The sequence below is a fragment of the Hermetia illucens genome, chromosome 5 (genome assembly GCF_905115235.1).
Source record: "Hermetia illucens chromosome 5, iHerIll2.2.curated.20191125, whole genome shotgun sequence".
Classification (NCBI taxonomy): domain Eukaryota; kingdom Metazoa; phylum Arthropoda; class Insecta; order Diptera; family Stratiomyidae; genus Hermetia; species Hermetia illucens.
The window spans coordinates 43,079,761-43,097,344 of NC_051853.1; the positions used below are offsets into that span (position 1 = coordinate 43,079,761).

Consider the following 17,584-nt stretch of genomic DNA (forward strand, 5'->3'; position numbering starts at 1 on the left):
GGATGAATTTAATCGCGTCGATTAGGCCCTGAATGCAACAATCATGACTACAATACAACGAGAAAATAATGATTACTTGGCTGCACTCCCATCATCGTTTCCTCAAGCATAATTCTCGTTCTTCTCCCATTATAAGCTTTCCCACACCCACAAAAGGATTCTCTTCCGGAATGAATAAGTCCCAGCGCTTCCTTAAGAATACCCAAACCAAATCCTTGGCGCCTTTTGTTTGAAATTGCGTGCTCCCACATAGAGAACGGAGATAGTAGCCTGCCAAGGGAGTAAACTGCGGGGAAACCCCCGAAACAATAAATGAAACACAACATCCAAATGAGGAATAATAAAATGTTTATTACAAGATTTCTCTTTCTCTACAATACAAAAGTAAATAGCAATAATAGGATCTGCAGTATTATTGTTATCATTATGTTTATTGGGTTTGCGAAGGTACTTCAGTTACTCAGATGCTTACGTCCTAGGATTATACATATTCTGTGTATTTACAGTATCAGATGTGCGCGGTATCTTCAAAAATAGATAGATCCTCCGAACAGGATAGTCCAATTATTGGCTAGCACGCTTGGGGCTCACATCCAACACAATTCTCGCTAACAGGATGAGTCTATTTGGGCGGTTGTCGACGGTGAGTAATAATTCGGGATATTATTCGAATTATTCTCCAGTCCGCGGTGGTGATGGTGATAGCTAATGACATTATTATTAACCCTAGGAAATATATTATCTAAGGAAGATGTGGTGGATGACGACGACCCTATTCGTGATTGGGGACAATTCGATGGTGGTGTCGATAGCTGCAAGTGGTGTTGTAGGTCCGACATGATTGGTTGAAAGGCGTTCGGTGATATTATGGAAGTCATAAAACCGTTGGCAACCACGAAATTTCTATATTGATTTTCCAAGTGGAAGGACAACGAAAAGGAGACAGAAACGAAGAAATTTTATGTGTTAGTTTTATGCCACGAATCAAATTCAATAATAACTACAATTGTTTAATTAGTTGCGGAAGTTCGTTAGGATGTCATATTTTTGGTATTTAATTATTTCATAAAATTCAATGAGTTACAGTCATAAATTTCATTAATATTACAAAAGCATAAAAATGGTTTCTGGAGGGGGTTTGTGAGTGTTTTTACCTGTATTGCTGATCGATATGGGCCTTTTCGATGCGTTTATCTTTCGCTCGACGGTTTTGAAACCAAATTTTGATTTGTGTCTCCGACAATCTCAGTGATTCTGCCAGTTCGAATCGTCGTCCCCGTGATATGTACTCGTTGCGATGGAATTCTACTTCTAATCTTAGCGTTTGTTCGCTACTAAATGTGGTTCGCTGCCGTCGAGGTCTTCCTTCTTTTCTCCGTCTTCGAGCCACTGAAATTTTTTTCAAAGCAAAAGGTCACATTATTAACTTTTTTTGTAAAAAAAACTAACTGTAAGTGAATATAATATATATTAATTCCATTGATGGGAAAAGATTTGTAACAAATCTAGCTACCCAGTCGACCCCTCAGGTCTTGACTCGGTTGAAGTGAGTGACTCTTCACTAGCTCAAACTTTTCATCCCATTTTTCGTGGTTGTTGCTAAATCTGCCAATATCCTTTAAATTCCTGCAAGAACTTCCATTAAGTTTAGACTGTTCGTCGACTGTTCTGGGTTGTAAAGTTCTAAAGCGGCCAATATTCCGCCTCCCTAGCTGGCACTTTGACCCGCCATTTGAGTCCTCCACTGATATCTAACACAGTTCATTATTCATTTGTTTGAAATTGATTCAAACTAAGAGCCCTTAATTACGTCTCGTTGGCAAGCATTTACCAGGACTTGAAAAATTCTAGTAAAAGCGATAGTCACTTTCTATGTCCCATTTTCAACGGACAATACGGACAGTTTTGGGGCTCTAGAGGAAACAGTGTCTTTCTAAAATTGATAGACAAGTAGCTTCCATCAAACTACAATTTTTAGTTTTCAATGAAGATATATATTTCGGCCACTCATACCAATATATATCCTCAGCTCCTTACTTTTATCAACCCGCCACAATGTTACCGTTTTCAGTCATACCTTATGGAACAATCTTGGGAGGTAGCCGAATACTAATTTCGCACCAGAGGCAATGGTACTCCTATTGGACATTCTTGCTAATATAATCTCTGGGTCGTTCAACATCTGTAGAAAGTTGAAGGACGTCTATTGAACGTAGAGTCGAAGTTTATGATTGGGAGGCAAAATCAAACCTCTTTCTCCTCGTGGTACCCACTTGATGATACCAAGTCGGCAATTATTATTGGGTATTTCCATAACAATAATGATCAATGCCTGATCTACCTCGCTTTCAGTAGAGACCTTATTATGGGCTCAAAGCGCGTTCCACTTAAGGATATATCGCATATATAATTCACTTCTTTTTCATTTAATTGATCCAATTTTCGTTTCAAAAGATACGCCTTGACCACCCTCGACACACGTTCTATTTCAGGTAATTTTATAATTGCACAAGGATCATTGCCTAGTGATAGTCACATAGCGTTACCGCATTTGGCAACTTACCCAAACTCTATATCGGTTACTAAAAAACACACAATCTGTAGCCATCTCCGTTAGTCGTTCTTTTTTTTTTTTTTGGAAAAAAAAGTTGGATATTTAACCCAAAAATAGGGTTCGTTCACTCGAAAAATAGGCCTTCAGGTAGATCCCGAATCATTTAATACGAATGTAAATGGATATCGGAGAAGGTAAGCAACATTCATCACTAAAAATTAGGGAACCCACTCCAACCTAAACGTTAATTCAAATCTCCAATAATGAGTTGATGAAAGATAGTGAAATATCTCCAAGATAACATAAAGATAAAGCGCCACATGTGGACGAAATTGTGAAAGACGTGGCAGCCCAAGCATAGCCAGTTTCCACATGGTCATAAAAAAGGTGTCAGCAGAAGAGGAGATACTGGAAGAATGACAAAAAAGTAATATTCGTCTTATCCATAAATATGGAGACAAACACGAATGTGAAAACTACAACCAGAGCAAACTTACTTCTTTGCGTTATTGACAAGATCCTAACCAGGATCCTAGAACAAAAAAATTTGGGGGAAAACATTTGAGGCAAGTAGCCGAGTGGTTTCAGATAAAGCCGAATGACATTGATTGATTGATTTGTTTTTGGAATGGAGGGAGATCTGAACCCACTTAATAACGGACCGGGTGAACTGAGGAGAAAATTATCTCCCACTTTTTGGTGACGGCGCTGGATTGGAATCCCAACAGTCATGGATGTCTGTATTCGTCTTTTGTTTGTTACGCTTCTGTGGGCTTATCATTTGCACAGCAGCATTGTCTCATTGAAAATTGGGGAAGAAAACAATAATTATAAAGAGTTTGTGTGGGAATGCCCTATACCCCACTAAGGAGTGAACAGGAAATATTAGCTTTTGGTCGAATGATTTGCTTTTAGTAAATTACCCGATTTTTCACAGATAAAGATCAATGGTTGGTTTTAACAAGCTCTGATGTCGAGCGAAAATATGATTAATCGATCTTCCGAAGTTCAAAACACCCGCCAGGATTACTTCACTATAGGAAAGTCAAACTGCGCGGTAACATACCTGGTAAGGGAGATATTCTCATGGTGGACTATGAAAGGAAATAATTCAATCTTCTTTCTTTGGAATCAATACAAAAGATGGGGATGATCGGAGAAAATATAGCACAGCATTGGCCAACTACCTCATGGATAACTCCAATCAATCCGGATCGTGATTTTTGCCATCCCAGCCCATAATTATTCAATTCAATATACGTGTAAAAGGCATTATCCGTCCTCGATGGAATAGTAAAGATAGTCGGACTACAAATGAATGAGGACAAACATAAAGCTAACACGTGGATCATCATTAGGTGACCCGCCCACTGCAACCTGTTGAGCCGACTTTCATCCATAACGAGACGGTCGTGGTACCGCTCATAGATTTCGTCGTTATAGAGGCTTCGGAATCGTTCATCCTCATGTAGAGGGCCAAAAATTCTTCGGAAAATTCTTGTCTCGAACGCAGCCAAGAGAACACAAGTGGCAAGATCATTGTTTTGTACAGTAAAAGCTTTGATCCTCTGGTGAGACGTTCAGAGGGAAACAGTTTTTATAAGCTGAAATAGGCTCTGTTGGTAGTGATTTTCGACCCTAGATAGGAGACATTTTCAAAAATCTCAAAGTTGTAGCCCCCTATCTTTATTGTTCTCGTTTGACCAGTGCGATTCGATGTTGTTCGTTCTTTCGTTTTTAGCGCTGACGTTGCCACCATGTACTTCCTCTTGATTATTTGATTGATGTGCAGCCCAAGATTTCACGCCGCCTGCTCGATCTGGATGAAGGCAGTTTGTATGATACATTTCGGGGTGTTCTTCCCATAATGTCAATATCGTCAGTATAGGCCAATAGTTGGGTGGCCTTGAAGTGAATAGTTCCTCTTGTATTGACATCTACATCCAGGGGCAAGGTTAAAAGGGACGCATGATAGAGCATCCCTATTTTTCTCGATTAAAAACTACATTTTTATGTATTGAATAAGTCTGTCAAGTTTCAAAAAGATCGGTTTAGTAGTTTGCGAGTAATTTGGTCGCCGGTTTCAAACATGTCATTTATTCCATAGAAAAACGCGTTTAAAGTTTCAGCTTCACGTTGTTTACAATACGGATTCTGATTTTTCAACGATTATATCTTAGTCATTTCATTTCAGGCCGACTTAAAATTTTTTCAGTGAGTTATTCTTACAAAAAAAAGTACAATAAATAATCGATTCTTTTTTCAAAATCACAAGTGCCCCTTATACGAAACTCATAACAAAAGTGGGTATAACTACACATGTGCCTCCAAGAATAAGGCTCCTCCAAGTTTGGGCCAAAATTATAGTCAAATTGATTAAGCTGCTCCTGACCAATGTGTGGGGCCAAGTGAAAGCCGTAAGATTATTTTTGAGACCGTTCACCGCCAATAATGGGACGCTCTATTACGTGTCCTTTTCAATCTAGCCTTAGAATAAATCTGTGACACTCAGGTAAGTGCCAAAAGCACTGTCCTTTTGAAGCTAACCCAACTACTGCCCCATGTTGATGATATCGGCATAATGGGAAGAACATCCCGAGATGTACAAACCGCCTTTATTTACATCAAGCAAGCGGCGCGAGCATTGCAGGCAAAACAAAATCCAGTAGGACTGACTAATTGAAAACAACAAATACAGGAGACTACATCTTTGAAAACTTCTAAAATTTCTCCTACCTATAGTCGGAAATCCCCACAACAGTTATTATGACGATATCCGCGCACGGATTTGGGTGGTGCCCATTTCAGTTTAAAAAAACTGCTTTGCTGGAAAGATCTCAATACTTGATTTGGCTTTATCAGTCCGCATGTATTCCTTCTGTCCCTGAATAAAAAGCAGATAATGTGCAGTTGTTGCTTCCACAATGAACTCACAGTGACCGCTAAGAAGATTAGACTAGTTATGTCACTAAGAACCTTGAGCAGAGAGGTTACATGTTACCCAGCTTATTGGTGGTGGAACCATGATATCCCATCATATCAGAAATCCTACAAGCTGCTCTGGTATTGTAGAACTACAATATGTAAGACCTGAGGACGTCCAGTACAATGAATTCATTAGAAGTACACATCTATGATTGAGCCCTTTTAATGTATGCATGCATCGTGGTGGCCGAGACTGAACTTTTCTAACACCAAGAAACAGTTGACACAACTTCATAGACTCGATTGCCTAAATCTACTCTCCACTAATTTGAAGATGAAACTAGAAGTAGCTAACGACGCATACAGGGTTGACACCATTAGCGCAACTAATCATACGGCCATGTGTACATCTGTAAATCACTTGGGAATTATCAGGGGGTTCTGGTGCCTGCCAATGATATTATTTCTATATTTGTTATTGAGAAAGCATACCCTGTTGTAATCAATAGAGAAGAATGGTCGACAAGTCACCGTGTATCTTTTGGAAGAATCGGGCTCAAAGGAGTTCCCGGAAATTTCGGTTGGGGAACCAGTCCGACTAGCAAGGTCACACCATTCGAATCTGTTCCCACAATTAGACAAACGATATACTGGCCGCGCAAAGGGCCTGGATCTACAATGCTAGGATTAATGTGAATTCCAGTGTGCTTTCTTCTGAGAAAATAAGGATCTTTGAAAAGAAATGTCTGCGTGCTTGCACGGGACTTAATAGGACTGCTTCGTCAAACTATGAACAATATGTACCTAATGAGAGAATTGACACAGTCATCGTGAGATTGATGGAATCATATATGCGATCTGTTTAGCATGGCGAGGACCCTTGGGTTTTGCAGCCGTTCTACCCAAATGATGGGTATTTCGAGAAAACTCTCACGACAGGCTTCATTCCTCCCGAAGCGTTGCTGTATCTTGACAGGAATGGTCTAATTCTTGATTCTGCCGGTGATCCAGCTATGTATCATATACACAGGCTGCCCACGGACGAAAGGACAGAATACCCCCCAAATTTGACGGTGGGGGCTCCGGAATTCGACTAGAGGTACACCAGGGCGAGAGCAATTGATATTAAGCGAGATGAAAAGGAAAAATTCTGGTACTGGTGGTTTCGGGATGCCGGCTCAGTTCTGTCATTTGTTGCCTTGGTGGGACTTTGTAAGTATGTACATATTGAACCGGTGCTGCTTTTGCCTTCAGTTGCAACATATACGTACATATATTATTATTCTTTGTCTCTTTATTAATATTACTCCTTTCTTAGGATATTGTTATTGTAAAAAACAAGAAAAAAATATTTACAGTGAAAAGAAAAATAAAATAAAAAATAAAACTAAAATATAAAAAAGAAAAGCGAAAGTAAAAATTATTTTTTTCTTCAATCTTCTTCTTTTTTCCTTAAGAGCAAATATAGTAATTTTATTATAGCTTTAAGTCTAAATTACTTTTTTCCAGTTTACTTTGAAAACATTTTTGGATTAATAATAATAATCATTGGCGCAACAATCCATATTGGATCTCGGCCTTGAAGTATGTTAGAGCACTTCATTCAAGACCGTAATGGTACACTACAGTACACTGTAGGAGGCAATGTGATCAGCATTGCGCTCGCCCGAGATTATTATCCTGATTTGATTCAGGTACTGATTCACAGCTGAGTCGACTGGTGTCCGACATGCAGTCACGATAGCAAGTCACTCTGCCACCAGTGAGATTTGAACCGCGACTGGACACATTGTTGGAATAGTTTTGAATAAATTATTGATTCGATTAAATTAATAGTTGTAATTATGATAGTTTTAAGAACAATAATTTAAGTTATCTTTGCAAGCGATTAAACATTTATTATTACTTTCAGATTTCTTTATTTGCCACTAACCCCAAGAAAATTCTGTCGGGTTTTTGACCATCTCCCGATAACTTATTGTAAAATTAGATTTTAATTTCTTACTGTTTCTCTTCTCTGTCTGTATACGGTTATCAAACAAATTTGAGAGCCCACAGTGGCCATTAGTTTTAAGTTATTTTCGTTAGTATAAAAGATTGCTTTTTGTTCATTTTTCCAATCTATATATTATTGTTACCTATTTCTTGAAAATAAAAATGATTTTAAAAAGCATTTAGCATTCAACCATTTGCTGTTAAGTCTGCTCTGAAGGGCGAAGTTGCAAAGATTCTCGCATTCGAATAAAAAAAAGTTCCTGTGAGCAACCCAAGGCCTTTAGAGCGATATTATGATTGCCTCTTAAGAAGGGGACATGGAAACCCCGGAAAAGTCTTTACCAGGACACTGCTCCTCAAGGCTCATTGATAGTTCCGAGTAACCGCTTTGGCGGCGAGCCGCTTCCTTCACCCAAGCGTTTTAACATGAAAATAGCCCTACTCTGAGGTGTCTTGACTTTTTGAGGGGGAAGACCGCTACAAAGCGATTAATAAGGCTCATCTTCTTTTCTTCCCGAGTTAGGGTTGAAAATTCAAACTTTACCACGATGATACGTGGTGTTTAGCCGCTTAAGTGGTTAATCGCAAGTGCATAGAAGCCCTTAAACTATCACAAGAAAAAACAAATTGGAATACCGGAAGCTTGACGCTTCAGGTATGAAGATTTTTTGTGTATTTCTTTTATAAAAACATTTCAGTGGGCATTTGTCCCCTTAGAACTTAGCACGTAATATATGCATATATTATGTAATAATATCCATTTCCGCGCGATGCTAACATTCAAAGTCTTGAATTTGCACAGAAGCGACAACTTTCATCTATTATAACTTTGTTAGTAATGGTACCATTTCCCCCATTCTCTATGCTATAGCCTACATTGCTGCAAAATTTCGTGACACTAGTTTCAATTTAAGTAGGTGCTGCATTCAATCACTAAAAGTTATGGTAATATACCATTATTAATTTTATTTGAACAGATATCGGTACGGAGGGTATTTCGGAGCCTAATCACCATACAGTTGAGTAGTTTCTGAAGATGGGCCCGTGATAGATACGATCCCTTTCGACTCTCGGCACCCCAACTTTTCAATAAATGTCAATACGGTTTCGGAAAGTACTAACCGAGACTTTGAGCGTTAAAAGTTCCCATCTTTCCACCAAATTTGGTGTCAATCGTTGTAACCGTTTCCGAGAAAAATGCATGTGAAAGATAAACAAACAGACAACCAAATTTAACAAGGTTTTGTTTTACACAAAACAAAACGACGACGGCCTTAAGCTGTTCCCCACTATATAGTCGCCTATGAATTGTATTTCCTTTCAATCTAAGCTAGACACTCTGGTTCGATGGTGCTCTGCTAATGATCACTCTATGTGCTACTCGCTTAAATCCTCAGCCACTTCCTTCTTCTACTCTCTTAACGGATATTCCTTATCATACCTAAATTCCACTCAAGACCTCGGAGTCACTTTGGACAATAAGCTCCGCTTCGACACCCATTGCCTCGAAGTCACCAATCGAGCAGCAAAATTGTCTGGCTCTATACTTCGCCCTGATTTTGACTTCATCCAACCCTCCTTAGCTCTCTTCAATTTGCTCGTGAGGAATACCCTCGAGTGCTGCTCCGTAATCTGGTCACCTTCATGTAACTGTCATTGTCTTGCCCTTGGAAGTGTGTCACGTAAATTTAAGAAAAACTTACCTTGTGTGGACTGGTCCTCCCGCCTCCGCTTTCTGAACCTCCCCTTCCCACAAGAGCGTAGATCCTTTTTGGATTTATGCATATTTTTTAAACTTTCCTCGGGTCTGACGGACTGCTCCGCCTCTAACGACATCACCTACCGTAATGCGTCTTATAATACACGTAACACTGACATTTTCAACGTGCCCTTAGCAGAGCTGGAAGTTTACTTCCATTCCCCGATTCCTAGATTTTGCCGAAGTTACAACGCACAACAGCTGGGTCCTTTAAGCAGTTTTAAGCATAGATAGATTTTTGTTTTCTTCTCCTTCCGAGAGCAATAAGTAATTCGAGTTTACTCTGTTTATTGTCCGTTAAATAAATAAATAAAGGTATAAATCTACTCTCGCAGTTGAAAAAAATCTTGTTTATCTCCTTCTGCCCCTACCTATTCAACTTCAAAAAAGCAGTTTTTAGGATTTCAGACACTTTGATGTACTCGGGCTATGATGGACAAGTAGAAAAACATTGCAATGAAGATTTGAAAATAGTTCTACAAATTCCTAGGCAATTACCCCTCAAAAAGTAAATGCAAAATAATAACTCTAGAACAACCACAGTGAGTTTGCACATGGCTCAAACAGATTTCGTGGATCATACCTATGTAGCCCTTAATTTTATTTTCACAGTAAGAGATGGGGAAATTGTCATTCCCACAGTGCTTCTGGAAAAAGGATGCTCTTATCTTCTTTCATTGTAAATGAATTGCGATCGCGTGAGTATTAAAACGCCTCATTAAAACAATCCGAGATAAATAAATCATCAATTTGTAGAAATTACTCATTCGCTTGTCCGATTTTTATCTCACATGTCATACATAAACGAGGATATAATACGATATTTACCCTCCCAATTAGGATTGCGTGTGTAAAATGACACTAACCCACTTCATTTTATCATCGTCTATCAGTTATACTTCCTAATTGAGCCGTTCATTTCATCCCCTAACCGCTTTAGTAAGGAACATCATATCTTGAATTAAAAAAATAGAACATAAAAAATAGGAAATCAGCTCCCTTTTCGTGATTAACTCACTCTCGTGGTATTTAATAGTTTGTGCATTGTCAACTTAACACCCATGATATACAACATCCCGTCCTTAAGGACTTCAGGATAATCTGAACGATCCAGGAAGGGGAGTTCATGCTCTCACCACTATTTTATTACACGTGTTTGCGGAACCAGGACTTTTTTGTCACGATATTTCAGAGAAACTTAACATATGGTGAGGGTTATTGTGAAAAAGTGAATCCTGAAAGGGAGTTTTGATATCTCACTGAGTGATATGAAGGAAAGTTAAAAAATTGGAAGGAACTCGTTTATCAAGTGAAACAAAATCCTATTACAGTGATATGTTGGGTATAAATATACGGTAAAGACTCTGCAAAGAAGTGGAACAAAAACTGCCATTGATTCCAAGTACCCACTTACAAGATAGCAAAAAGTTTTCATCCCCTAACTTCACGCCCGATTAGTTGGGGATATTTTCATTAAGTTCTTTCGGTCAGAGGTTACCTATGTGTTTCCACGAACATACACCTACTTTCTCTGTCCATAGTCTTCAAATCCCGTCAGTAATTTACCGTCAATTTTCTTCGCTTGGCTTTCCCCATTAACAATAATTTTTTCTTTGACATCCAATCTACATTTCTGCTCAAGGGCTTCCTCTTTAGATCATTTACATGCTTGTCCGGTCTAGAAAGAAGTATTTGAACAAGTTTTTTTGTTTCCTTATTTGCTGTTTGGATCTGCAAGTGTAAAATGGTCAACCACATGGTGTGCTTGGCTTTTTTCTGGGTGATTTGACCCTTTCCTTCCCAATCCGGGACGAACGAGTGAGCATATATGCTTCCAGTGGGCAGACATGGAGACGACAACATTTGTTTAATGACCGCTAATTTGAAATCACAACTTTCGATACATGGATATCTTCTCTGCACGATTCACCTGAGTATTGCACCTGTGTAGAGGAGAGGGTACTAAATTGGATAAAGTATCTATGGCAATATCTTTTGCAACTGAAGAGGTTCAAATTGCCGAATAAACTTGTTGACACTTTGGTCAAGACTCTGGCTTTTGATGGAAAATTTTTGAAAGTTTCCAGATCCTTAGAATCTCCAGAAGTTCCCCTAAATTTGTTAGTTTGAAAAATCCTTTTGCTACCGGCAGACGAAGATTCTATCCCTTTTATTCTTAAGACCCCACAGACTTCTTCCTCCAGTATTCAAACACATCCCAATCTTCCTTAATGACAATCTTAAAGACAATCTTAATCCCCCAGTCATCCTGTATCTATCTACTGTTCGCTAATTCACTCAACACTTTTTCATTCATCGGATATTGTGTAATTCGATATTTGTTTTTGTTTATAATTTTGATCGGAATAAGATTGTTGTTGCAATCACTTACGCATTTTTTCAAGGGGGAAGTGGAAGTCATTGCTTTGATCACAGATCATTGGGTTGCGGTCGATGGCTATTAAAATTTTATAAAACGGTGTTAATGAAGCACGTTAAAGTGTATCATAGCAAGTCGGATGGCCCGGCAAACGGAAAACACAGGGGTTGGGAGGAACGAGGGTAGGGCGATGAACGATATACGCAGGGCTTTACGAACTGTAATCAGGTACGTAATGTAATATCACCGCAGTCACTTAGGAGGCAAATCATGCGTAAAGTGTGCGATACCCTTCAAGTGGTCAAATCTGCAACTCGGTTGAATGGGAGACCACTACACTGAATACAGTTAATCTCGGCTTAAGGAAAAGGATTGAAATTCTTCTTCATTAGAAGTTTTCATTCTTGAGTGGAGAAATTTGAAGGGAGTTGCTGAGTGAAATTTGCCCCCGGCAGACGGTGCAATATCACTTATGGATGTATTCGCAAATGAGTATTGATTTCTGTTTCGGTAATCCCTTTTTCTTGGAGGTGGAAAATGCTATATTTCAGTGAATTCTGAGGGATAATTTTTTTTTCATTTTTAAAGGAGTTTAGATATTGTTGCAGATGGGATAAGCCTTAATTTCTTGATATTGGTGAGCTCAATGAATGACTTACCGAAGATTTCCCATATCGCTGATGGCTGGACATACTGAGGAGGAGATACTATTAGAAGCCTTGAACTGTCCAGACCTGAGCGATTTAAATATCTTGGGTCAATGCTATCAACCAATGAAGAACTGCATTATGAAATTACTTCACGCGTTAGCGCAATCTGGATAAAGTGGCGTTCCACAACTTGTCTTCTTTATGAAATCGGAAATTTATTACAGTGTCGGTCGCCATTCGACCCTTTATAATTCTGAGTGCTGGTCGACAATAAAAGACAATGAACGGCGCCTCGCTGTAATATAGGCGAAAATGTTGAGTTGGACTAGTGCTGTAACACGAGATGAGGATATCCAGACTGATATGGGATTATACTGATCGTGTAAAAATTGCTACAGAGACGTCTTTGATGATATAGTCACGTAATCCGCGCTAACGAGGAATCACTTGCCGCGATTGGTCTGAACACCAAAGTCGATGGTAAACCACCAAAAGGCCAGCCGAAACAATGACGATTTGCTGCGCTTGATAGTGATTTAAAAGTCCCGCGACTGCATCTAGATTACGTGTTTGACATACCAAAACGGCGCACCCGATCGCAATAAGCTGACCCTTTTTCTGAATGGGACAAAGGCTAAAGAAAAAGAAGAAGCGAACTTCTACCTAAGAGCCTAATTCCATTGCCCAAAAGCGCTGAAAATAGAAATAGAAAGAATGCCATCAGCGTCCTCTTAAATGGAAGAGGAAGCTAATGCTATTTAATTCCTGCTTTTCGGTAAATGACATCTAGAAAACGAATGTCCACAACAACCCAAGTCCAACATATGAATGATTCTATATGTATCACGTCCAATAAATCATATAGCAACAAATTCCACCCTGCCCATCTGCACCGAGAGGCGATCAACTTAAGGATAGACTGCAACCTTTCGGTTTGCGACACGTTGCAAGCAATCAGTTGGGAAATTCTACCCCATGCCGTTTCCTGACCAGACTTAGCTCCTTCCGATTAATACTTGTTTGCAAGGATGGGTCAAGCACTGTTCGCGGCGAAGAGGGCGAAAGATGGGGAACATATGTAACTAGCAATGAAATTTTGAATAAACCTTGTTTTAGCTTACTTCCAAAATAAATATTTTCTTTTGAAAAGAAAAAATCACATGTCATAGTTGAACACTTGGTAAAATCTGGTGATCTTGCGGGCAATTGAATATCGCTAAAGCCTGATATCAAAACACTAGCGTCAGAATTCGCCTCAGAATTCGCCTCAGAATTTCACACACACATATTTCCGCTGTATCAATTCATCCAATTGTGGCACGAAAAGGTCATTAATCATAGCTGCGTACCGCCCACCGTTCACAGTAATTATTTGACCTGCTTTGTTCTTGAAAAAAGTTTGGATCGATTACAATTGCTGAGTAAACTCCACACATTGCAATGACCTTGATTGGATGTAATGGCTCTTGATGAATGATTTGGTGATTCTTCGAGCCCAAGTAAGAAAATTTTATTTGCTCATATTTCTACTAAAATATATCATTCATGATGAGTTTTGACAAAAAATTAGGCACTAAATTACATTATCATCACATTGATTCTGTGCTGTGAAACAAGCACAATGACGAATACAAACATCCATGACGACTGGGATTCGAACTTAGAGCTAGGACCTTGAGAGATTTCTGCTCCATCCCATCATCCCGTATTTGCTTTTATGTAAAAAGTGGGAAATTCCTCATTAACCAAAACTATAACAGGCTTCGGTGGTTACCTGATTATTGGTATCATTCCTGGTATTTGTGAAGCTGCCGATAGCTTCAAGCTCCAATTATTCATCAGTGTTCATTGGAAAACCCGATTTGTAACCGCTATCGAAATATTTTGTTTTTGGCAGACAGCCTGCTGTACAGCTACTGTATTGTTTACAGCCTCTAAGGTCTTTTGTTTATTTAGCTCATCCTTCTCAGCTTATGAATGACAAGATATAGAGCAATGAAGTAAAAATTTTATAGATGTTGGGAGGAAAAGTTATTGGCCGATATTCATAAGGGTCCGGAACCCACTGTGTTTTAGGGATAAAATAAGTTTCCTCTTGCTAAAAAATTTTAGAATTAGGTTTAAATCGGCAATCGTCAGATGAAATACCCTATCAGTGCTCTTGAACCGATTTGACAAAAGGCTGTATACTCTATGAACTCGTGGCTCCTTCCAATTATCTGACTCTTCAAAAAACTACTTTAATGTAATTTTTAAATATATCAGATGTGGTCATTTTAGAATGGAGCCCACATGAACGAATGAGGTGGAGGCCATGCTGTTTCTATATCGCAGCGGCTGACTGAGTTAGTGATATTTTGATATTTTAAAATTTGCTAAGGAATATTGCTTTCCAAGCACAACTGAAGCCTAAAAGAAATCCCCCCTCATTCGAATATCCCTGCACTTCGGTCCAAGCTGTTGATTGTGTATAATCAGGGTATGAACCTCAGGCATTTAAAAGTCAAACAGGGGCCAAAAATTTAATCAACGGCAGTAATGATATTTTTGGTTGCCGAAGTAAATTTTAGTTTTGGAATCTTGAACCTAGTGTTTGGGAAGATTTCAGCAAATTGTACGAATGCGGTATAAGAGGTTGTCGGAAGCTTCATTATAAATTGGCTCAGCATACATAGTTACTAGGCTTCTCTTGACTACTGCGCTATGAAGCGCTTTGCAAATGGCGTATTCAAGCTGTTCCTTTTATCAATCCACTTTGCTCTCACTCAGTATTGGTTAATAACATTCTATGATGTTGGAACCCTGCGGGATTGTACTCCTAAATCTGAGTGTTGGCTGGCTATAAAAGACAATGACCGGCATCTTATGGTCATGGAGATAGAGAAGTGCTTTGGGCTAGAACTGTAACACGCCATGATCACATCCGAAGTGAGGGTATCCGCCGGTTGCGCGATTGCAACAGAGACATCTTCAATGGTATGGTCACGTGATTCGCGCTAAGGAGAATTCACTTGTTAGAATTAGTCTGAACATCGAAGTCGATGGTAAGCGACCAAAAGGCTGGCCGAAACATTGTCCCTAATCTAAATTCCGCTAATCCGAACTTTACTTACGCCTGGATTGGAATTAATCTCTCGAAGCACATCATATTCCTCTGTTTTTTTTTTGACTAACTCTCTTCTAACATTGATAATTTGACCCAACAATTCTTTTTGTCTGAAATCGCCATTGCGGGCGATTTTAACGTGCATAATGTACAGTGGTACAGATTTTCAGTTAATACAAGCCTGATGGGAAGATATGTCGAGCTTCTATGTGAGTCTCATAATTTACGGCAACTAGTGGATGGTCCAACAAAAATAAATCAGGTAAAAATGCCCATCTCCTGGACCTTTTCATGTCGTCACACCCTAAAAAGTATACAGTCTTCGTAGCAGCGCCCTTAGAAAGTTCGGACCACTTATTATTTGCACTTTCGCACAAGGGAAGTTTTTAAATTATTAGCCAAGCTCGATGTGTCTAAATCTGCCCTGGCTATGAGCGAGATATCCTGATGGCCTTAAGAAGCTACGCCTCTTCTTTGGCTAGACCTCTGCGCAAACTTTTTCATTGGTCTTACGGCCAGGGTATCTTTCCATCGGCTTGGAAAATTGCTAATGTGCAGCCCATACCTAACAAAGGAGAGACTTCTGATCCCTCTAACTACCGACCAATAGAATTAACTTCAATTCTGCCAAAAGTTTTTGAAAAACTTATTAACTCTAATTTAATGACCTATCTTGACTCAAACCACCTTATCAACGACAAGTAATACGGATTTCGTTCTATGCGCTCGACCGGTAACTTGGTGACGGAATAATGGAATCATTGTCTTCATAATCACGGCGAGGTCAAAGTTGTTGCCCTTGATATTTCGAAGGCTTTTGACAAAGTATGGCACCCTGCCCTCCTAGCCAAACTCGCGCATTTCGTCTCGATGACAAGCTCGTCAAATGGATTGAAAGCTTTTTCAATGGTCGTTCCATTCGAGTTGTATTGGACGGTGTTGAATCAGAACTTTATACCCAAAATGCCAGGGTACCTCATGATACTGTTCTGTCACCACCTTCTTTCTCATCTTCAGTAATTACCCCTTAAATAGCATTTTCAATCTAATCCACAGCTTTGCTGATTACAGCACCTTTGACTTGGCGTATCCGTTTGATTTACTGGCTGACTTTCGTCGTAGTACATTGCGTGTCCACTGGGAGCGCATGTTTGAGTAATTGAATGAGGACGTATCGTCTATTATTTCTTGGGCAAAGCAAATCGTGTTCAGTTCTAAAACCCAATACTGTCCATTTCAAATAAACTATGCGCACTCCCCTCCTCACAATCTATCCTTGTCGATGGTGGGAATATTTTCGACTGACGCTCACTCATGATAATAGTAACATCGTTATTATAAAGGTCACTGCTCCCGAAGAATATCAGGTCTTACCGCTTGTAGAGCCTCTCCCAAACACAACACCCGGCTAAGTAGCCGCTCCCATCAAGGTCAGTGCTAGTGGCACCGTAAAATACCACGAATCCTTCTTATCTTGAACTGTATGAATGTGGAACAGCTTACCATCTTCTGTCTTTCCGTCTGACTATAACATGCAGATGTTTAGGCAAGGAGTGTATCGCCACTTCCTTTACGCTCAACCTCTTCCCCATTCCAACCCCTAACTTCCTTCCTCCTCGCCAAGGCTGTGTTATAGCTGACAACACCACGAAAAAAACATTAGGTGCCGAGTTCAGCCACGCATACTTAGTTCAAGACAGGGGTGGTTGGACTGAAGAATCAGGTACAACGTTGAGTTGTCAGAAATCTTTGACGATCCACATTTTTTAAATTGCAGAAGACAGGCCATAAGAAGCGTATGGACCACGTAAGAATTGCTAAAACGAAAAAAGGCACGCAAAAGATGAGAGGAGACGATATGCGTCTATAATATCTAGCTGCTACTATTTGGCAATTGGAGGACGCGGTGCGGTTGATGATGAATTTGACCGGACTCTGATTTACCAAGAAAAGTTCCACCATCCCATTCTCCTATTCAGTGAAATGAGAGAAGTATCAAAAAACTCAGTTCGAATAAAATCACTCAACAAACTTCATAGAGCTATGAAGGCAATCCCGCATTGATTGGGCTTTGTTAATTTACCACAAAGCGAAGAAATTAAAATGGATGGAAAAAGGTTGCTGCGAAAACTCTATTTTATGCTACACCTAGGCTTGAAGAGAGGGGATAGAAAAGAAAAGAATCCCCTCGGGCTCGGAATTACACCAGGGGCCC

At 39.5% G+C, this 17,584-nt stretch overlaps 2 protein-coding genes across 2 annotated transcripts in view; one reads left to right on the forward strand and one right to left on the reverse strand.

Moving 5' to 3' along the window:
- Nucleotides 1-17,584, forward strand: part of LOC119657424 (oxidoreductase-like domain-containing protein 1) — a 28,021-nt gene that overhangs the window by 8,573 nt on the left and 1,864 nt on the right. The window lies entirely within an intron of this gene.
- Nucleotides 609-17,584, reverse strand: part of LOC119657081 (homeobox protein rough) — a 36,013-nt gene continuing 19,037 nt past the window's right edge. Inside the window, exons 3-4 of the mRNA XM_038063836.1 lie at nucleotides 1,155-1,389; nucleotides 609-903 (exon numbers count right to left, since the gene is read on the reverse strand). Coding sequence (XP_037919764.1) covers nucleotides 609-903; nucleotides 1,155-1,389 — 530 coding nt within the window. The remainder of the gene's footprint in view (nucleotides 904-1,154; nucleotides 1,390-17,584) is intronic.